Genomic DNA, 22822 nt, shown 5'->3' on the forward strand with positions numbered 1-22822 from the left:
GGTGTCTCTTCTGTGGTGGCTGCAAAGTGCTCACCTCCTCGAGGGCCGCAGGTTCGGCATACAGGACTGGGTCCTGGTGACCACGGATGCAAGCCTCCGAGGATGGGGGGCAGTCACTCAGGGAAGAAACTTACAGGGGCTGTGGTCAAGTCAGGAGACTTGTCTGCACATCAATATCCTGGAACTAAGGGCCATATACAACGCCCTGAGTCAAACGGAGCCTCTGCTTCGAAACCAACCAGTGCTGATTCAGACAGACAACATCACTGCAGTGGCCCATGTAAACCGCCAGGGCGGCACAAGAAGCAGGGTGGCAATGGCAGAAGCCACCAGGATTCTTCGTTGGGTGGAGAATCACGTACTAGCACTGTCAGCAGTGTTCATTCCGGGAGTGGACAACTGGGAAGCAGACTTCCTCAGCAGGCACGACCTCCACCCGGGAGAGTGGGGACTTCATCAAGAAGTCTTCACGCAGATTGCAAATCGATGGGAACTGCCACAGGTGGACATGATGGCGTCCCGTCTCAACAAAAAGCTACAAAGGTATTGCGCCAGGTCAAGGGACCCTCAGGCGATAGCTGTGGACGCACTAGTAACACCGTGGGTGTTCCAGTCGGTCTATGTGTTTCCCCCTCTTCCTCTCATACCAAAGGTGCTGAGAATTGTAAGAAAAAGAGGAGTGAGAACAATACTCATTGTTCCGGATTGGCCAAGAAGGACTTGGTACCCGGAATTGCAAGAAATGCTCACAGAGGACCCATGGCCTCTGCCTCTCAGACAGGTCCTGTTGCAACAAGGGCCCTGTCTGTTCCAAGACTTACCGCGGCTGCGTTTAACGGCATGGCGGTTGAACGCCGGATCCTAGCGAAAAAAGGCATTCCGGATGAAGTTATCCCTACGCTGATAAAGGCTAGGAAGGACGTGACAGCAAAGCATTATCACCGTATATGGCGAAAATATGTTGCTTGGTGTGAGGCCAGGAAGGCCCCTACAGAGGAATTCCAGCTGGTCGATTCCTGCACTTCCTACAGTCAGGAGTGACTATGGGCCTAAAATTAGGGTCCATAAAGGTCAAGATTTCGGCCCTATCCATTTTCTTTCAAAAAGAACTGGCTTCACTGCCTGAGGTTCAGACGTTTGTTAAGGGAGTGCTGCATATTCAGCCCCCTTTTGTGCCACCAGTGGCACCTTGGGATCTTAACGTGGTGTTGAGTTTCCTGAAATCCCACTGGTTGAGCCACTTAAGACCGTGGAGCTAAAGTATCTCACGTGGAAAGTGGTCATGCTGTTGGCCTTAGCTTCGGCTAGGCGTGTGTCAGAATTGGCGGCTTTGTCATGTAAAAGCCCCTATCTGGTTTTCCATATGGATAGGGCAGAATTGCGGACTCGTCCGCAATTTCTGCCAAAGGTGGTGTCATCCTTTCATTTGAACCAACCTATTGTGGTGCCTGCGGCTACTTGTGACTTGGAGGATTCCAAGTTGCTTGACGTAGTCCGGGCTTTGAAGATTTATGTGACCAGAACAGCTGGAGTCAGGAAGACTGACTCGCTGTTTGTCCTGTATGCATCCAACAAGCTGGGTGCTCCTGCTTCAAAGAAAACTATTGCTCGCTGGATCTGTGGCACGATTCAGCAGGCTCATTCTGCGGCTGGATTGCTGCATCCAAAATCAGTGAAAGCCCATTCCACAAGAAAGGTGGGCTCTTCTTGGGCGGCTGCCCGAGGGGTCTCGGCATTACAGCTTTGCCGAGCTGCTACTTGGTCGGGTTCAAACACATTTGCAAAATTCTACAAGTTTGATACCCTGGCTGAGGAGGACCTTGTGTTTGCCCATTCGGTGCTGCAGAGTCATCCGCACTCTCCCGCCCGTTTGGGAGCTTTGGTATAATCCCCATGGTCCTTACGGAGTCCCCAGCATCCACTAGGACGTTAGAGAAAATAAGATTTTACTCACCGGTAAATCTATTTCTCGTAGTCCGTAGTGGATGCTGGGCGCCCGTCTCAAGTGCGGACTTTCTGCAATACGTGTATATAGTTATTGCTTACTAAAGGGTTATGTTATGTGGCATCAGTTGAGTGATGCTTGTTTGTTGTTCATACTGTTAACTGGGTATGTTATCACAAGTTGTACGGTGTGATTGGTGTGGCTGGTATGAGTCTTACCCTGGATTCCAAAAATCCTTTCCTTGTACTGTCTGCTCTTCCGGGCACAGTTTCCTTAACTGAGGTCTGGAGGAGGGGCATAGAGGGAGGAGCCAGTGCACACCAGGTAGTACTAAATCTTTCTTTAGAGTGCCCAGTCTCCTGCGGAGCCCGTCTATTCCCCCATGGTCCTTACGGAGTCCCCAGCATCCACTACGGACTACGAGAAATAGATTTACCGGTGAGTAAAATCTTATTTTCTCTGTGATTTAGTCACCATATCTCTCCTTTATCTCTGCTGGTGCTGACTACACTGCGCAGGGGTTTGGGTTTAGGGATATAGTGCTGCTAATAATTGTACTGTGTTAGCTCATACTGCAAGTTATATCATGTCTGCTTCTGAGGGTAACGGTTCTGGGACGGAACACACTGCTGGTGTTGCTGAAGCCACAGGCACATATGGGGAGAATATAGCAGCTGTGGGCTCTGGTTTTGGGGGCTCCTTGCCCCCCAGTGGGACTGTGGCAACGGAGGCACATACTGACCCTCCGTGGGCCGCTTTTTCCACGCTTCTGCATACGCTAGTTCATAAACTAACACCCCCTATGGGACCCCCAATGCCGGTACAACCGTATGTGGTCCCTGCAGCTAACCCGCCGTGGGCGGATGATCTATCTGCTCAATTAAAGAAGTTGAACCAGTCCCTGATTACTAAAAAGTCTGACCATCGCTCGCCTAAGTCCAAGAGGTCCTCTAAGCGAGCGCTCGTCTCCTCACAATCCACTGCTGTCACTGACACCTCGTCTGATGAAGACAGCACATACACTGACCCCACAGGTTCTGACTTAGATACGGCTGATGGGGAGGGTAGTTCACATGTGGATGTTCCTGATCTTTTGGAGGCTATTAAGTTAATTCTGCAGATTACGGATGATCCCGAGCCATCCGTTCCTCCTAAGAAACCAGATAGGTTCAAGCGTCAGAAGGTGATTAAACAAGTTTTACCTCACTCTGACCACCTAGTGGATATACGTCAGGAACCCTGGCAAAGCCCCGGTACGAAGTTTGTGCCTCAAAAGAAGATGCTGGCTCGCTATCCCCTCGCGCCAGAGCTGTCTAAGAATTGGGAAGCGCCTCCTCCAGTAGACTCACATGTGGCTAGGATGGTGGTTTCCTCAGCTCTACCTGTCACTACCGTCACGTCTCTAAAAGAGCCTACGGATAAACGTGACGTGGGTTGTCTAAAAGCGATTTGCACCCTCACGGGTGCTGCACAAAGGCCCACTATTGCAGCTACATGGGCGGCAGAGGCTATTGAAGCATGGGCCTTGGAGTTAGAAGCTGAAATCTCCTCTGACCATGCTAGACAATGCTTGTCATATATTGTCACAGCTTCTCGCTATATTAAAGAGGTGGCTTCTGATGCCGGTATCCTAGCAGCCAAGGCCTCTACTACGTCAGTCCTGGTTCGCAGGATATTGTGGCTGAGATCCTGGTCTGTGGATCTGGACTCTAGAAAAACCCTGGAGGTACTCCCTTTCAAGGGGGATATTCTGTTTGGGGAGGACTTAAATAAGATAGTGGCTGACTTGGCTACTGCCAAAACTGCCTGTCTGCCTAATACAGCTCCTTCTGTGTCGAAGGCCAAAGGCACGTCCTTTCGTCCTTCAGGTAAAGCAAAAGGTCAGGCGTACCATAAGCAGGCCCGCACTTCCAAACCTGGTAAGCCGAAGCCCAAAAGAGCCTGGGCTGCCCGTCAGCCAGCAGCTAAGACCGATCAGCCTGCCGCATGACGGGGCGGGCCTCCCCCTGGGGGATACCCTGAAATGGTTGAAGACCACTTCAGATGCCTGGGTACGGGAAGTCGTCACTCGAGGTTACGCCATAGCCTTCAAAAACCGACCCCCTCATCGATTTTGCCAGACAGACGTCCCGTCGGACCAGACAAAGGCAAACACTCTGCATTCGGTGGTACAGACCCTCCTGGATACAGGTGTCGTAGTACAGGTGCCTCTTACTCAGAGGGGCCGGGGGTACTATTCTCCGCTGTTTCTAGTCCCGAAACCGAATGGGTCCTCCCGGCCCATTCTCAACCTCAAGGCACTGAACAAGTTTGTGTAGGTTTCCAAGTTCCGTATGGAAACCCTTCGCTCTCTAGTTCTGGCCTTGGAACCTGGGGACTACATGGCCTCCCTGGACATACAGGATGCTTACCTGCATATTCCTATAGCAGTGTCACATCAACAATACCTGAGGTTTGCTGTTGGCAACCTCCTTTACCAGTTTCGGGCGTTACCTTTTGGTTTAACAACGGCTCCGCGAGTCTTCACCAAAGTTATGGCGGTGATGACGGTGGTACGCCGCCGTCAAGAGGTCAGGATACTGCCGTAGCTGGACGACTTGTTAATCCTGGCAAATTCCCCAGATCTTCTCCTGCGTCATTTGGATATGACGGTCCAGTTTCTACAAGCCCACGGGTGGCTCATCAACTGGAAGAAATCCTCCCTGGTCCCTGCTCAGAGCATGGTGCATCTGGCAGTGCTATTGGACACTCACAACCAGAGGTTGTTCTTGTCTCAGGAGAAAGTCCTGAAACTTCAGGACAGGATTCGTTGCTTCCTTTCTCGTCCGCAAGTGTCGATACATTCGGCAATGCAGGTGCTGGGCCTCATGTTATCAGCATTCGACATGGTGGAGTATGCTCAATTCCATTCTCGCCCCCTCCAGAAGCTGATTCTAGCCAAGTGGGACGGCCTGCCTCACCGGATCAGGTCTCAAATGATCTCTTTGACTCCGGAGGTCTGTCTGTCGCTGCTCTGGTGGCTCCAGGACCGACAATTGTGCAGAGGCCGTCCCTTCTGGATATCCAACTGGGTCCTGTTGACGACAGATGCTAGTCTAAAAGGTTGGGGCGCGGTTCTGGAGCAACACTCTTTGCAGGGTCGGTGGACCAAGGAGAAATCTCTCCTCTCGATCAACATTCTGGAATTGCGGGCGGTCTTCAATGCGTTGAACCTGGCCCAGCATTTGATTCAGAACCATCCTGTTCAAGTACAGTCGGACAACGCCACCACAGTGGCTTACATAAATCATCAAGGCGGCACTCGAAGCCGTTTGACAATGACGGAAGCCTCACGGATTCTACGTTGGGCAGAACGCCATCTACCGGCCATATCGGCAATATTCATTCCGGGAGTCCTGAATTGGGAAGCGGACTTTCTCAGTCGTCAGGACGTGCATGCCTCCATTCAGAAGTGTTTCAACTCCTCGTGGAAAGGTGGGTTCTTCCAGATGTGGATCTGATAGCGTCTCGACACAATCACAAGGTTCCGGTCTTCGGAGCAAGGACAAGGGATCCTCAAGCAGCATTGGTGGATGCGCTGGCAGTGCCGTGGAGGTTTCGGCTGCCGTACGTGTTCCCTCCGGTGTCACTCCTGCCCAGGGTAATTCGGAAGTTCAATCAAGAAAAAGGAAATCTGCTTCTCATAGCTCCAGCGTGGCCCAGATGGCACTGGTTCTCAGACCTGCAAGGCCTATCGTCAGAGCGTCCACTTCTACTTCCACAACGCCCAGACCTCCTCGTTCAGGGCCCCTGTGTCTACCAGGACCTATCCCGGCTGTCTTTGACGGCGTGGTTTTTGAAGCTTCCGTCTTAAGAGCTAAGGGTTTTTCTGAAGAGGTCATTAAAACCATCGGGTCTGGCATTCCTACTTTGTTTGGTGCGCATCTAACCATTATGACGCTTCCAAGTTTAGTACAGCCAAACTTTTGGCTTTTCTACAGCAGGGCCTAGATTTAGGCCTGCGTCTTGCCTCCCTCAAGGTTCATATTTCTGCATTGTCGGTGTGGTTTCAGAGAAAAAGTGCGACTTTACCTGATGTTCATACTTTCACTCAGGGTGTGTTGCGTATCCAACCTCCCTATGTCCCGCCTGTGGCTCCTTGGGACTTGTCGGTTGTTTTGGAGGCGTTGCAGGAGCCTCCATTTGAACCTCTTTGTTCAGCTGACCTTAAGTGGCTTTCCTTTAAGGTGGTGTTCTTGCTGGCTATTGCCTCTGCTAGAAGAGTGTCGGATTTGGATGCCTTGTCTTGTAGTTCCCCATATCTGATTTTTCACCGTTCTTAGGACTCGTCCCGGATATTTACCTAAGGTGGTTTCTTCGTTCCACCTTAATCAGGAAATTGTGGTTCCAGCTTTTGTCTCTCCTGATTTGTCTCCCAAAGAGCGGTCTTTGGATGTGGTATGGGCTCTCCGTATCTATGTGAAGAGAACTGCTTCTATTCGAAAATCTGATTCTCTTTGTTTTGTTTGGATTTCACAAACGTGGCTGGCCTGCTCACAAGCAGACCCTGGCCAGGTGGATTAGAATGGTGATTGCGCATGCTTATGTGAAGGCTGGTCTGTCAGCTCCTGTTCACATTACGGCCCATTCTTCTCGGTCTGTTGGACCTTCTTGGGCGGCCCAATGTGGTGCGACCCTTGATTAATTGTGCAAGGCGGCTACGTGGTCCTCCGGGAACACGTTCATAAGGTTCTATGCCTTCGATACTGCCGCTTCCCAGGATGCTTCCTTTGGACGCCGGGTTCTTGTGCCCGCTACAGAGCGTCCCCTCCCATAAGGAACTGCTTTAGGACATCCCCATTGTCCAGACTTGTGGAGCCCAGTGTACCCCGCAGCAGAAAACGAGTTTTATGGTAAGAACTTACCCTTGTTAAATCTCTTTCTGCGAGGTACACTGGGCTCCACAAGGCGCCCACCCTGACGCACTTAGCTTCTTTGGGTTGATGTGGCATTAGCCGCTGACACTTCTCGTGTAGTGAGAGTGTGGTATGTGGCTACTAACCGCTGTCGTCTCTTTTCCTGCTACTGCATTGGGCTGGTTAACTAAACTGAGCTCCTGTGCAGGGAGGCGGGGTGATATAGGAGGCGGCGTTGTGCATTCTGGGAACAGTCAAAGCTTTGAGCCTGTTGGTGCCTCGGATCAAGATCCTACTCTACACCCCATTGTCCAGACTTGTGGAGCCCAGTGTACCTCGCAGAAAGCGTTTTAACAAGGGTAAGTTCTTTCCATAAAACTTGTTTTCCTCCTCAATAAACATTCAAAGCCATTGAACCCCAGGCTGCGCATCGCTATCGCTATGGGGCATACACACGGAGAGATCCGTGCTTAATTTCTAAGCAATCTAGTCATATTGTTTAGAGTTTAAGCACGGCTCTCTCCGTGTGTAAAGGGGGGTACTCACGGAGAGATCCATGCTTAAAATCTAAACAATCTGACTAGATTGCTTCGATTTTAAGCACAGATCACTCGTGTGTACCCCCCTAAGCGATAGCGATGCGCGGCCCCACACATCGCTATCGCCGGTGCTAGATTGGCCTGCATCCAGGCCAATCTAGCAAGTCGCTCATTTCACCCACTGGGTGAAATGAGCAGCCCCCCGTCCACCCCCACATCGCTCAGCACACATCGCGCTGTGCTTAGCGGCGGGAGAGATGTGTGCTGAGCGGTTCGCTCAGCACACATCTCTCCCGTCTATATGGACCGTAACCCTCTTTAGAGATAGCATAAGATTTAGCACAATAGATTTAAGCCACACACACACGGGGTAAATGTGTACTGAGCGATCTAGCACAGACCGCTCAGCACACAGCGCGATGTATGTTGAGCGAGGTGGGTACGGGGGGGGCCACTCATTTCACCCAGAGGTGACATGAGTGATCTACTAGATTTGTAGAGTCAGCGATAGCGACGTGCGGGGCCGTGCATTGCTATCGCTATGGACATACACACGGAGTGATCCGTGCTTAATTTCTCCTTTAGCATTGATATGGCTCCTCACTTTATTTGCATTAGGGGCAGGGACTAAGAGGGGGATGGGCTACACAGAGGGACTGTGATGACACAAATCGGATACAATATCGTACGTTTCATACACACAGTACGATATGCACTATATATAGCCAAAATTGAGCTGCATGTTCATCTGACATAGAACACAGAATACGACTCACAGGAGTGTGCGCCGCAGTATATTGCATACAATACAGTGCGTCCACATAGTGCAATACAGTGCACTATATTGCACTCTAGCCAGATAGTGTGCGATATAGTGCACAAAATCGCACCATGTGTACCCAGCTTAAGGGGTAAGCAGTTAGTGCCGTTTTTATCAGCTACCCGAAAAAAACGGAACTAATGCAACCCACCCTAGTCAACTGCAGACATTTTCGCACGTTTTTGAATACATTTTCGCCATGCTGTTTCCCCTTTTTTTTGTTTTGTCGAATCGACATGGGCGAATACCTGCGAAAAACCCCTGTCAAGTCGACAAAACATGTGGCTCGGCGGTGATTTCGCCAATCCACGTGTTTTTCAACAGTACTGGCATTTTCGACAAATCAAAAAAGAATCACTGAAATTGAATAGTGTGAATCCAAATTCGCCCTAAAAACAGCAAAAATCGCAGTTTTTTGTTTTTGACTTGTCAAAAAAATCGGCACTAATTGAAAAACCCCCTTACACTTCAAGACAATATAGGACCGTTACAGGGTATTTAAACATAGGCCTTGGTGCCGTCGAAGAAAGTATTGAAAAGAAGATAGTTTAAGTAAGAGAAATAAAAGCACATGAGGGAAGAGGGACCTGCTCGTGAAAGCTTACAATCTGTCAGTGGCTATTAATTTGGGTTGTACAGGGATTCAAGGGAAAAGTTAATTCACATATGTAACATGTTTGTAATATTTCTACCCTTGATTGTTTTCACGTTCCTTGATTAGCGATTAGATTATTAGTTTATAACACGCGTTTATCAATAGCGGTACCCCTTGTCAAGTAAGTTACTTAGTGAGTCGTGTGTTGGGTCACACGTGAGCTGCAGCTAATCTGGGGCTGAGGAAATAAATGTACAGAATCATGACCTTGGGGAATGGAGGTGGGGTTGGAAGACTGGGGAACGTGTAGCTTTCTTTCTCCCGTAGCTGGCCCTCAGCATTGTCATTCCATTAGATGAGGTATAGACATCCATGTGCAGGGAGCAGTAAGTGATCCTAGGATATCATGAAAACAAAAGGTGATTTTACTTGTCATCATGCTATTAATCCTGACGCCACGGTTTAGTTTTTCCTTTAACATTCCTTCTAATTTCCCCCAATTGTCTCGCACCTACACTAGTGTGCAGTAGTCTTTGGTCAAGGAAAATAATTGTTAATAAAAGACAAAATGTAGTGAAATAATGAAAATATTTATTCATCATAATGTTTTACATGATATTGTAATTAAACATTATCAAAAATTATTTCTAATGTTATAGTACAACATAAATTTCATATTACATTTGGCTTTCATCAGTGTGTCCTCTTTTGGCGGGAATCACTAATTCACATAATTTGGACGGGATACGGTCATTAGGTTGACATGTACTGGGTCGAAAGGTCGACCTGACTTTTTCACATTTTTTTTTCTTCATTTTTTTGATTTTTTTCATACTTAATCCACGTGGACTACGATTGGAACGGTAACCTGTGCCGAGCAAAGCGGAGCGAGGCACCTTGTCCGAAGCATGGTGAGCGAAGCGAGCCATGCGAGGGGACGCGGTGCACTAATTGGGGTTCCCAGTCACTCTACGAAGAAAATGACGCCAAAAAGTTTTAAAAAAACATGTCGACCTTTTGCCCTGTCGACCTAGTACACGTCGACCTATTGTCCCTGTCGACCTTCCATGGTCGACCTTATGACTGTCGACCTAAGTTGTGTATACCCAACAACCCATACCCATTTGGACAATAGAGAAATCAAAGTTTCTAAAGTTTTGTGAGTTAAGCCTTTCCAGGGTTCGTTCGTACATTCCCTTAACTTTTTAGTATTTGTTGGAGCCATTACACAAACTTTTCTGTCTAAGGCTGGGTACACACTTGTACGACGTGCAGTCGGGCAAAAGGTCGGCATGAATTTCTTTTAGCCCAGACCATGCCAGATTGCCCATACACACCGGCCTGTTGTAACGAAGGACAGAACAACCACTGTTCCGTTACTTCATTGCAAAGCACTGTTACGCATGCAATATCTTGGTCGTGCGGTATGGCCGACCGGAAGACGTTGGATTCGACCTGTGGGAGCACGCAATAGTGGGTACACACTAGACAATACCCACAATTTTTCGTGCCGATATGGCAAATCGTGCTGATATCTGCCTAGTGTGTGCCCAGCCTAATTCATCCCAGAGTTTCTCAATGGGATTGAGATCAGGTAACTGAAGAGGCAATGCCATAATTTGTAAAACTTTCTGCTTTTCTATACTTTCATTATAATGAAAGGCTAATGCTGCTCCTCACCTCTATTGGGGAATTCAAGTGTTTTGCGCCAGCAGCCACTAGATGGCAACTGATGGAGCAATTAAAGTGTTGGTTCCGTTTGGGTGTGCACAGCACTGACATTACTGTTATGTTGTTCTGTCACTTTGACGGACTGGTAACTAGTTTCAAATACCTGGTACACATTTTAGATGTGTACTCAGGTTCGTTATTTTGTTGCACGATGAACCTCTTTCCAATATTTCAAGTTCCACTTGCTACAGCGTGCTTTTTTTTTAACTAAATCTCCAACCTTTTCTGTACCAAAACCACCCCAAATCATGACATGGCCACCACCATGTCTAACTGTATGACTTATACAATTATCTAACACATGTTTGCCGACCATTCTTTAAACATACTGATGTCTACTGGTTCTGAAAAGTTTAGATATTTTTTTTCCCCTACTAATCCAGTGTCCAATACCGGTGTTAATTGGTCCATGAAAGGCATTTTACTTTATTTACAGACCTCAACAATGGTTTTCTGCAAGCTTTACGACCATTTAGACCTATATTATGCAGACTTCTTTTTGTCTAATTTTATTGAGTTCTTCTTTGATTGCAGTTACTTTGAGTCTTCAGTTTCACGTACCCATTATGATAATTTATTTATCTTCCCTTTTTGGTGTACACCTGGGTCGTCTAGAACGTTTGTTTTTTTAGTCATGTTTGAACCTGTTTTTTTGTATCACAATTTTGTATATGTTACACAAGACCATGGAATTTAATTTTTTTAGAAATTTGTCGTTGAGTATGACCTTCTTCAGAAAGAGTTTGAATGTTGCTATGCAGTTCAAGTGAATATTTGCGTCTTTACTTAATTTTGAAAAAGTTATGGTTATTATTATTGGCTAGCTGAATACCCGTGCTTCGCTGTGGAATTTCAAGTATTTCCGTGCGTATAACTTTAATTTTGAAGGTCTTCCTTGTAAACTGATTAGACTTACAACAGAACATGCTCCGCCCACCACTGCCAATCTTTGTCAGGCGGGCATTCCCCAGATTGATGCTGTCAAAAGTCTAGCGCTGAGGAGAATAATCCGCCTCCTTCTCTGCCCAGTCCCTCCTCTGATGCTAGGATGACTGGCCAAGCTCCGCCAGCTATATGTTAAATATGTAAGGTTTGCAGGGATAGGATCAGGGCCGTCTTTTCGTATGGGCTCAATGGGCTCTTGCCCAAGGGCCCCAGGAGTATAAGGGCCCTAGGATGATAGCTGAGGGTCCCCTCTTTCCAGGGGTACAAGATTTTTGAAAATCGGCCATGGGGAACCGGAGATATCCGACTTGAAAGCAGTGGTCCCCATCCAAGCCTGTTAATTGCTCTTTCCAGCCAGATATCTCGGGTTCTGTCTGACTTAGAGTTTTTCTGAAGGTATAGGGGGTCATTCCGAGTTGATCGCTAGCTGAAAATGTTCGCTGTGCAGCGATGAGGCAAAAAAGTGGCACTTCTGCGTATGCGCCGAAATGCGCACGTGCGACGAACTTTCACATTGTACGATGTATTTTTGCACAAGGTCTAGCGAAGCTTTTCAGTCGCACTGCTGGCCGCAGAGTGATTGACATGAAGTGGGCGTTTCTGGGTGTCAACTGACCGTTTTCAGGGAGTGTTGGAAAAATCGCAGGCATGCCAGGAAAAATGCAGGCGTGGCTGGGAGAACGCAGGGCGTGTTTGTGACGTCAAATCCGCAACTGAACAGTCTGAAGTGATCGCAAGCTAGGAGTAGGTCTCGAGCTGCTCTAAACCTGCACAATTTTTTTAGTAGTCGCTCTGCGATCCTTTCGTTCGCACTTCTGCTAAGCTAAAATACACTCCCAGAGGGCGGCGGTATTGCGTTTGGACGGCTGCTAAAAATAGCTAGCGAGCGAACAACTCGGAATGACCCCCCATAATCCTAAAGCTGTGACTCTCCCCTTTCAGTGGACACTGGCAGCTTGTCTCTATTATGCCCAGAACCAGAGATATCCGCCTTCCAGCAGCTGGTCCCTGCTCCAGCTCCACACGCCTAATATTCAGTTTTAGATTTTCATTGGTGAATTGCTCTGGCTCCTGAACTCTGATCCCCAAGTCCCCAGAACCTCCTAAAAGGTGTCCCCAGTACCTCCTGACAGGTGTCCCCAGTACCTCCTGACGGGTGTAGTATGGTATGCCAGCGGTCGGGCTCCCGGCGACCAGCATACCGGCGCCGGGAGCCCGACCGCCGGCATACCGACAGTGTGGCGAGCACAAATGAGCCCCTTGCGGGCTCGCTGCGCTCGCCACGATGCGGGCACGGTGGTGCGCTACGCGCGCCACACTATTTTATTCTCCCTCCAGGGGAGTCGTGGACCCCCACGAGGGAGAATAAGTGTCGGTATGCCGGCTGTCGGTATGCCGGCGCCGGCATACTGAGCGCCGGGATCCTGATAGCCGGCATACTGAATACCACCCCTCCTGACATGTGTCCCCAGTACCTCCTGAAAGGTGGGACTCTCTAGTTTTTTATCCCATTCAAAGCTAAGAACTAAATTTTCAGGAACTTGAGATATCTGCAGGCAGGCAAGCTGCCCTACCACCGGAAATTGATAAATATTAAGCCCACTCCATTATCCAGCCCTCCCCTACGTATTAAACACCCCCTACCTCCCTGGAAGTCATGTAATAGGGCTTCTTCATTCAGCCCAATGCCCCCTTCTACAGTTTAGCCTCATCTGTGCAGTAAAGGAGTTATTAGCAGAAATTACTGCTCCAGGTCCTACATGCTGAGCGGAAGATAGAACACCCACTACCGCCCACGGGACATCAAAGCTGCCGCTGATAGCACCCCCCACCCCTACTGCTGGAGGATGGGTAGGGGGCACAGTGCATAGCTGTGCCCAGGGGCCTGCACTGCTGTTAAGACGGCCCTGGATAGGATGACTCTATTCCAAAAAGCTCCTTGCTCAGCTTCTCACTCTCCTTAGGGCTCCTCTTTCAAGGTAAAAAAGTAAATATTTTTGCACAACACAAGTCATTGGAAGAGCTGTTAGTACCCTTTACACAGCAGATAAGCAGCTACTGACTATCAAGCTTTCCTTTAATGAATGTAAGAGTCAAAATATCTATGTCTCCTTTCCTCCTATTGCTCTCTGAGAGGTTCAGCAATGTTTAGTTTAAGTGACAGGTTAACCTCTGATAATTGAGACACTATCCTCTCCTGACTGGAAATAGGTTGGTTAAGTACTTACTGTATATCTGCAAACTATATATATATATATATATATATATATATATTCACAGTATATAAAAGGCAAATACCACTGACTCATCACAAAATATCCCGAACCATAAAGCTGCACTTCCTTGCCAGTGGCAGTTTTAGAGCAGTCCATTATTGATATAGGGGAGACACACTCTGATGTTTGACAGTGTTTAGGGGTGGCAGTTGATCTGGCTCCCTTATTTAAATAATTGAGTGCTCTGCAACTGCCACTGCAAGGAGGTTCAGGAACAGAGCATTGTGTCCTCCCCCTCCGCAACTTGGTATTGCCGGCACAATGCATTCTTTATAGCCCCGGCTGGGTGGGCTGTCTTAACGCTCCTCTGTGAGGGAGGACTTTTTTTTTAACTCCTTTGTGGGTGGAATTTCGAAAAATCCCTTCTTAGTGGGTGCCTACATCACAAAAGCAAGCTACTGTCCAAATTTCAAGTTCCTAGTCCAGTGTTTTTCAACCACTAGTGTGCCCTGAGCAGTCTCCAGGTGTGCCGCCGTAGAAGCAGAGCCAGGCCCGTCAGTGTTTTGCTGCTACTGAGGTCCTGGAACGATCAATACTGGTGGGTTTAGTGGTTGCAGAGCCAGTTCTAATTTTGGGCCCGGGCAGTCTTGGGCTCTTCTGGCGTTCTCAGATGTGGCTCAGGCATTACCTATGGAGAAGCTGCGACATGACATCCTAGAACATGCAACTGCACCATGCATCACCATTATATTTGACTGTGCCTTGGCAGTATTTACATCTTGTTCAGTGTGCCGCGAGTTGTAAAAGGCTGAAAATCTCTGTGTTACAGTGTCGTCACCATGTTGCTATAAAAACACCCCCAAACCGCCGGTGGAGGGGCTGCTGGAGGGGCCCTTGTTTGCTACCCCTACCCAATATGCCTGTGCTGTAGCCAGTGGCAGTGGCGCCATCTTCTCGGTGATCTCTTCGAGAAGATGGCGCCGCACATAGAAAGCAAAAACTCTGGCACTGCTCCTGATTGGCTGCCGGTCCGCAAGCTCTGATTGGCTCACGAACCGGCGCCTCATTTAAGATACCTTCGCTACCGTCGGAGACCGGACTGAGAAGCAGGAGAGGTGCACGCTGCGCTCTCCTGCCCTCGCTACAAGCAATGTTGTTGGGGCGCAAAAGGTACCCTGCCCGCGGGCCGCAAAAGATGCAGTAGGGGCCGCATGCGGCCCGCAAGTTTGACACCCCTGCCCTAGCGTATCAGAATTTGTTTCAAGGCACTACTAGGCCAAAGGTTCTTATTGAGAAAGTCAGAAAAAAATATCAAATGAAGTAAATTGTGTTTATAATATGTCATCCATAGGTTCAGTTATGTGGTGAGGGACTGGTTTTGCCAATTAAATGAAGTATAAATAATTTGAATTGGTCCAGGACCACCAAACTACAGCACCATTGCAAGGCCCCCCTTACCCTTTCCCGAGATTTGATCCCAATGCGCACTCCCGTGGGGTCGGTAATACCCCTTTTACACCAAAATCTCGGATCTGACCCAGGATTTGGAACCCTGTTCCAAGCCGGGTCAGACCCGGGACTCCCTCCAACCCCCCCCCCCCCCCACCACCACCACCACCCTATTTCACTGCAGTGCCGATCCGGCCCACAAAACACTGCACCCGGGTGCAGTATTTTGTGGGCCGGCGCTTAGAGATGATGTCATCTCTACGCGCCGGCCCACACTGCGGAGCGTCTTACCGGGGGCAAGCACAGCAATCTGGAAGCTGCTGTGCTGCCTCCAGTGCTTCCAGGCACCAGACATGGCGCTGCTGTCTGCATAAACAGCATGTGCCATGTCTCCAGCCGCAGCATGGCAACCAGCATGGCGCACGCTGTCTGCATAGACAGAGTGCCCCGTGACCCCCAGCCTCCCGACCGCCCGCCGTACACTGTGGTACGGGAGGTTTGCCATGCTGTAAATGGGTGCCGGGTCAGCTGACCCGGCTTACCCATTTACACCGCCTCCTTCCCTGGTCTTACCCGTGTCCAACCCTGCGTATGTGCCGGGTTGGATTCCCGGGAAAGTGGCCCTGGGGTGACCCTTTTACACCACCTGCAGTCCCGGGATTTTGCGCGCTCCCGTGCAAAATCCTGGGATATTTCAGGTGGTGTAAAAAGGGCTAGATAGACTGTGCAGGCAAGTCAATCTTGGCTATCTAGTGTACTATCTAGTATAAAGTATAGTCAAAATTGGCACTTAGTCAAAATCGTACATAGACAAAATCTCAAGCACAGATAGTCAAAATCTGTACAATCTGTGCTATCTGGGCTCTGGGGGAGTTCAAGGGAAATAGCATAGTCAAAATCGGACCTAGCAAGGATCTCGCCGTGTGTACACAGACCATTTCCCTTATGGGCCCTATGCACTCAGCGATCCGCCGCCGAGCTGCCCGACGGTGGATACGGGCGACGCGCGGGGGGGGGGGGGGGGGAGGTGACAGGGGGATACCCCCGTCACCCAGCTCCTTAGCAGTGCATGCTAGTGTGAACGAGATTGTCCATATTGGCATGCATGCATAAGCGACGGGGCACCAGCGATTAACGAGCGCGGGGCCACGCATCGCTAATCGTTGGTGCCTACATACTGCATGATATGAACGAGTTCTCGTTCATTAATGAACGTTCATATCGTGCAGTGAGATCTGTAAGTGTGTAGGGCCCATTACTGTGTAAGCTGCAGAACTAAAGGGCCCCATACACTACAACGATAATGCCCGATTTCATCCAATTTCGGGAATTCGGGACGATATCGGGTGAAATCGGGCATTTTGGATGGGTTTCTGATCCGATGCGCGTTCCCGTGAGGGTTTGATCGACTCCCCTAGATCGTTAGTGCTGCACTCGTGATATGTCCGTTCCCGCAGGTATGGCTGGGATTGCATACGATATATCGCAGGCAAAATGTACCAATTCGTGTGGAACCACTCCCGGGAAGCTCCCGGGAGAGTTCAAGGGAAATCGTCTCCGACTTCAACCTCAGACATATCGTTGTAATGTATGGGGCCCTTAAGTGTCCTGTTAGTTGCTTTTCATTTTACCCTTGTACAGTATGCCTTACTGCCATGTTTTGCTTATTGCACAGTGTTACCTATGTAGTGCACACAACATGGCTGCCTCGACTGGTACTCTCTTGTGTAGAATAAACAATGCATGGTTCTGAACTCTCCTAATATATATGTTTCCCCAAATATGTGGCATTTTTTCACATTTTGAGAGAAATTATTAATAAAGACAACTTCAAGCAAAATATATTTAAAATATAAATGTCTATTTTTATTTTAAGTAAATTTTAGCAAGTCTTTCTTCTTCATCATCTTCTTCGTCTTCTTCTTCTTATTATTATTATTTTGTAATTATTAATATTATTTCTCTTACATCCTAGAGGATACTGGGGTCCACATTAGTACCATGAGGTATAAATGGGTCCACTAGGAGCCTTGGGCACTTTGAAAAATCAATAGTGTGCACTGGCTCCTCCCTCTATGCCCCTCCTACCAGACCCAGTTTAGAAAATGTGCCCGGAGGAGCTGGTCACGCTCTGGGAAGCTCCTGAAGAGTTTTCTGCATTTATTTTCAGGCAGCTCTGGCTGGTACCTGACTGCCTGCTTAGTGGGACTTAGGGGGGAGAACGGCCCAACTTCCTTTATGAGTTATTGGTCCGTTTCTCTGCTGACAGGACACTGAGCTCCTGAGGGAGTTATTCGCAAGCCCCACCATGGCGCAGCGTACCCTCCCGCAGCACGCCGCCACCTCTAATAGAGCCAGAAGAAAGTAGATGTGGTGAGTACATCGCCGGTGTCCCGGTTAGCGGCATCAGGGTAGGAGTGCAGTGCTGAAATGCAGACTGCGTTCCGGGAAGCTCAGAGGACATGCGGCTGGTGTGTCTCGCCATGAGACAGGCGCTGAACCCCCCACAATGCTTACCCATGCTGGCTACTGCCTTAACACGGGTTCTAACCCTACGTTAAGCACATTTAAGACCTCAGGCCATGATAAAAAAAACGGGAAGCCGTGCGCCATTACGGGGGCGGGGCTTCACTATGAGCAGATCACGCAGCTCACCAGCACCATTTTCCCTCTGCAGCTTACACTGACATCGTCGTTGGGAAGCACAGCTCCTCTCCATTGACTCCACGTTTTCCTCTACGGTACCAGGGGGTCTTAGATCGGGGGGAGAGTAGTAGTATACTGAGCCCTATTAAGGGACTTAGTGTGGCAACCCACTGAGTTTTACTTGTCTATAAGAGCGCAGTGTGGCTGGCTCCTTTTTCTTTGTGTCTCCCTGGGGGCTCTGTGTGGGTTAAAACTGTTTTCACCTTCTGTGTGTGTGTGTGTCCCTTCACATTACAATGTCCAGGGACTGTGTGTTCATACACAGCAGAGTGTCTGTCCTCTCCAGGTGATTGGCTACCATGTACACAAGGTAGTTCCCAGGGCCGTTTCTAGACAATTTGGCTCCCAGTGCGAGATTTCAAAATGCACCCCCCCCATTGCTATAAAAAAAAATTGCGTGCCCTCCCCCATATAGCTATAAAAAGAAAAAGCATGCGCGCGCGCTCCCGACAAGGGTGTATGGCCTGATTAAAATGGGCGTGGTCTCATTAAAGTGGGCTTTCTCCATTTCACAGTGTTGATAACATTTTCACCGTATAGGATGGATATTCAATCTGAAATACATGAACTCCAATATACACCAATTAGGTTTGATCCGATGCAGAACCCAACGCGTTTCGTCCCTTAGGACTTCCTCAGGGGTATTAGATCAATAAACGTCTGGGACTGTTATCTCTAGACGAAAGCTTTATTAAAAGATCAGGATAAACTTAGACCAATATTGGACCAATCGGACTCAAGAAGACCGATACCATGGTGAATATTATTGCAATAAAAAGAACAGGCCTAAGGTTTATAATAGACCCAAATACTGTGTGTTTAGAAGCAACACTGGATATATTATAAAAATAGCTGGCCTCAAATCGTGAAGTTTGAGTGCTATGATGCTGACACCTCTCTCAAATCACTGTAAAAATGGATATTGAAATAAAAAAAATAAGATATAAAATATTCAATAAATAAAAATATATTTTATATGAAAATTTTTATCATACATACCAGATTTATTAATGACCAGCTCAAAATTACATACTTTAGCCTATCAATAAACTCTAGGGACTGCGATGAAAATTAAATACGCATGTGTTTACAAATAATATGGTAAATTAAGTATAGTACATTTAAAGTAAAGTCCTAAAGTCTCGTTTGTAATCATGACAATTATTTTAGAGAGCAATTAAAGTTAATATTCATTAGGAATGGATAGAGAAATGTAAGTAAACATTTAAGCTTTGGCCAAAGACTCTTTACACACTATTGTACACTCTTTCCATCTGAATTTAAACGAAGAAGCTCTTTAGAGTTGCCACATATTATGTTCCCCGGTGCTGGGGTTGGCTGAGGGGGCACCTGCCTTCTGCTCTGTGACAAACCGGAAAATGACCATATATGTGACTGTTGCTAATAAGTGTTGGTACGTGTGCCATGTAAAGTAGTATGAAGTATAATGAGGAAGGGATTACTAGAGTAAAAAGTGTTAGATTGGGATAAATCATTATAGATGAAGCTAATGTGGCCTATGTGGGGCCTAATTCAAGGTTGATTGCAAAAGCAAAATCTTCCTCTAATGGGCAAAACCATGTGCACTGCAGGTGGGGTAGATACAACATGTGCAGACAGTTAGATTTGGATGGGTTATATTGTTTCTGTGCAGGGTAAATACTGACTGCTTTATTTTTACACTGCAATTTAGATTTCAGTTTCAACACACCCCACCCGTATCTTACTCTTTCTGCACATGTTATATCTGCCCAACCTGCAGTGCACATGGTTTTGCCCATTAGAGGAAGATTTTGCAATCAACCTTGAATAAGGCCCATACTGTATAAAATGACCACTGTGTATAATGAGCCATGTTACACACGTAGGTAGGGCCGGTATCTTACGAATAGACGGAGTCTGGCAAGAGGTTTTCCTTCACTTCAGCAAAATAAAAAATGGAATGGAAACAATGTGTGTTAAGAGAATACATTAGCTGCACTGTATTATTTCATTCATTTACCTCATATTCTAGAGTAAAAGAAGATTTGAGAGGGACTGCAAAGAGGCAGACCGTGCACAGCAATACTTTGAGAAGATGGATGCCGACATCAATGTGACAAAAGCAGACGTTGAAAAAGTATGTTTGATGGTTTTTTTTATTCATTATATTCACTAACGGGGGTTCCATTGATCTAAAGAATTTTCAGACTTCATCATCCGTTACTTCTGTGTTATATTTTTTTATTTAATTCCATTTGTTTTTACATGATGACATGTTATAATAATATCAACTGTTTAAGCCCTACGTCAGCAATGCTATATGTCCTTACTGAGTGGTGTCTGCAACAAATCCTTATTTGCAATTACCTGTGTACCAGTGGCTTCTTGTTGTCTGATCTGTAGAAGTGGTCTGATTATTGACCGCCATATAAGTCCTTAGCTGCACTATTATCAGTGATGGCAGTCCCCATCACTCCGCAGGTTGTCATTGCGCAGCGCTCTCTCTCTCTCTCTCTCTCTCTCTCAGGCCACCTGCAATGTTGACTAACGTTGTTGTCTAATGTTGTGATCTCAAGCACAAATCTCATTTCAAGTTATTGAAAATTTCAAGCAGTCCAATCGTGCAATGTTTATTGAGTGTAGTCTTTGTATATATTTGTGATTTGATATCTGCAAAACTGGAAATGTTTCTTTGGGGCTGCTGGTTTTAGCAACTGTTCTTGAATGTCTTCAAGACCAAAAGAGTTTCTCTGACGTCCTAAGTGGATGCTGGGGACTCCGTAAGGACCATGGGGAACAGCGGCTCCGCAGGAGACAGGGCACAAAAGTAAAAGCTTTAGGATCAGGTGGTGTGCACTGGCTCCTCCCCCTATGACCCTCCTCCAAGCCTCAGTTAGGTTTTTGTGCCCGGCCGAGAAGGGTGCAATCTAGGTGGCTCTCCTAAAGAGCTGCTTAGAGTAAAAGTTTTATTAGGTTTTTATTTTCAGTGAGTCCTGCTGGCAACAGGCTCACTGCAACGAGGGACTTAGGGGAGAAGAAGTGAACTCACCTGCGTGCAGGATGGATTGGCTTCTTAGGCTACTGGACACTAGCTCCAGAGGGACGATCACAGGTACAGCCTGGATGGGTCACCGGAGCCGCGCCGCCGACCCCCTTGCAGATGCTGAAGAGAGAAGAGGTCCAGAAATCGGCGGCTGAAGACTTCCCAGTCTTCTTAAGGTAGCGCACAGCACTGCAGCTGTGCGCCATTGCTCTCAGCACACTTCACACCAACGGTCACTGAGGGTGCAGGGCGCTGGGGGGGGGCGCCCTGGGCAGCAATGAAAGTACCTATGCTGGCTAAATATACATCACATATAGCCTCTGGGGCTATATGGATGTATTTAACCCCTGCCAGGTTGTCAGAAAAACGGGAGAAGAAGCCCGCCGAAAAGGGGGCGGGGCCTATTCTCCTCAGCACACAGCGCCATTTTCCCTCACAGAACTGCTGGTGGGAAGGCTCCCAGGCTCTCCCCTGCACTGCACTACAGAAACAGGGTTAAAACAGAGAGGGGGGGCATTTTTGTGGCGATATTATTACATATTAAGATGCTATAAGGGAAAACACTTATATAAGGTTGTCCCTGTAAAATTATAGCGTTTTGGTGTGTGCTGGCAAACTCTCCCTCTGTCTCCCCAAAGGGCTAGTGGGGTCCTGTCCTCTATCAGAGCATTCCCTGTGTGTGTGCTGTGTGTCGGTACGTGTGTGTCGACATGTATGAGGACGATGTTGGTGAGGAGGCGGAGCAATTGCCTGTAATGGTGATGTCACTCTCTAGGGAGTCGACACCGGAATGGATGGCTTATTTAGGGAATTACGTGATAATGTCAACACGCTGCAAGGTCGGTTGACGACATGAGACGGCCGGCAAACCAATTAGTACCTGTCCAGGCGTCTCAAACACCGTCAGGGGCTTTAAAACGCCCATTACCTCAGTCGGTCGACACAGACACGGACACTGACTCCAGTGTCGACGGTGAAGAAACAAACGTATTTTCCATTAGGGCCACACGTTACATGTTAAGGGCAATGAAGGAGGTGTTACATATTTCTGATACTACAAGTACCACAAAAAAGGGTATTATGTGGGGTGTGAAAAAACTACCTGTAGTTTTTCCTGAATCAGATAAATTAAATGAAGTGTGTGATGATGCGTGGGTTTCCCCCGATAGAAAATTATTGGCGTTATACCCTTTTCCGCCAGAAGTTAGGGCGCGTTGGGAAACACCCCCTAGGGTGGATAAGGCGCTCACACGCTTATCAAAACAAGTGGCGTTACCGTCTCCAGATACGGCCGCCCTCAAGGAGCCAGCTAATAGGAGGCTGGAAAATATCCTAAAAAGTATATACACACATACTGGTGTTATACTGCGACCAGCGATCGCCTCAGCCTGGATGTGCAGCGCTGGGGTGGCTTGGTCGGATTCCCTGACTAAAAATATTGATACCCTTGACAGGGACAGTATTTTATTGACTATAGAGCATTTAAAGGATGCATTACTATATATGAGAGATGCACAGAGGGATATTTGCACTCTGGCATCAAGAGTAAATGCGATGTCCATGTCTGCCAGAAGATGTTTATGGACACGACAGTGGTCAGGTGATGCAGATTCCAAACGGCACATGGAAGTATTGCCGTATAAAGAAAAAGACACCGTCTTTCAGCCTCAGTCCTTTCGTCCCCATAAGGGCAAGTGGGCAAAAGGCCAGTCATATCTGCCCAGGGGTAGAGGAAAGGGAAGAAGACTGCAGCAGGCAGCCCCTTCCCAGGAACAGAAGCCCTCCACCGCTTCTGCCAAGTCCTCAGCATGACGCTGGGGCCGTACAAGCGGACTCAAAGGCGGTGGGGGGTCGTCTCAAGAGTTTCAGCGCGCAGTGGGCTCACTCGCAAGTGGACCCCTGGATCCTACAAGTAGTATCCCAGGGGTACAGATTGGAAATTCGAGACGTCTCCCC

General features: G+C 47.9%; 1 protein-coding gene across 16 annotated transcripts in view; it reads left to right on the forward strand.

Moving 5' to 3' along the window:
• The window catches only part of FNBP1 (formin binding protein 1), a 390370-nt gene that overhangs the window by 231189 nt on the left and 136359 nt on the right, over window positions 1-22822 (forward strand). For all 16 annotated transcript variants that reach the window (XM_063936685.1, XM_063936686.1, XM_063936688.1 and 13 more), the window contains one exon: window positions 19856-19960. In XM_063936685.1, coding sequence (XP_063792755.1) covers window positions 19856-19960 — 105 coding nt within the window. The remainder of the gene's footprint in view (window positions 1-19855; window positions 19961-22822) is intronic.

The sequence above is a fragment of the Pseudophryne corroboree genome, chromosome 8 (assembly GCF_028390025.1).
Source record: "Pseudophryne corroboree isolate aPseCor3 chromosome 8, aPseCor3.hap2, whole genome shotgun sequence".
Classification (NCBI taxonomy): Eukaryota; Metazoa; Chordata; class Amphibia; order Anura; family Myobatrachidae; genus Pseudophryne; species Pseudophryne corroboree.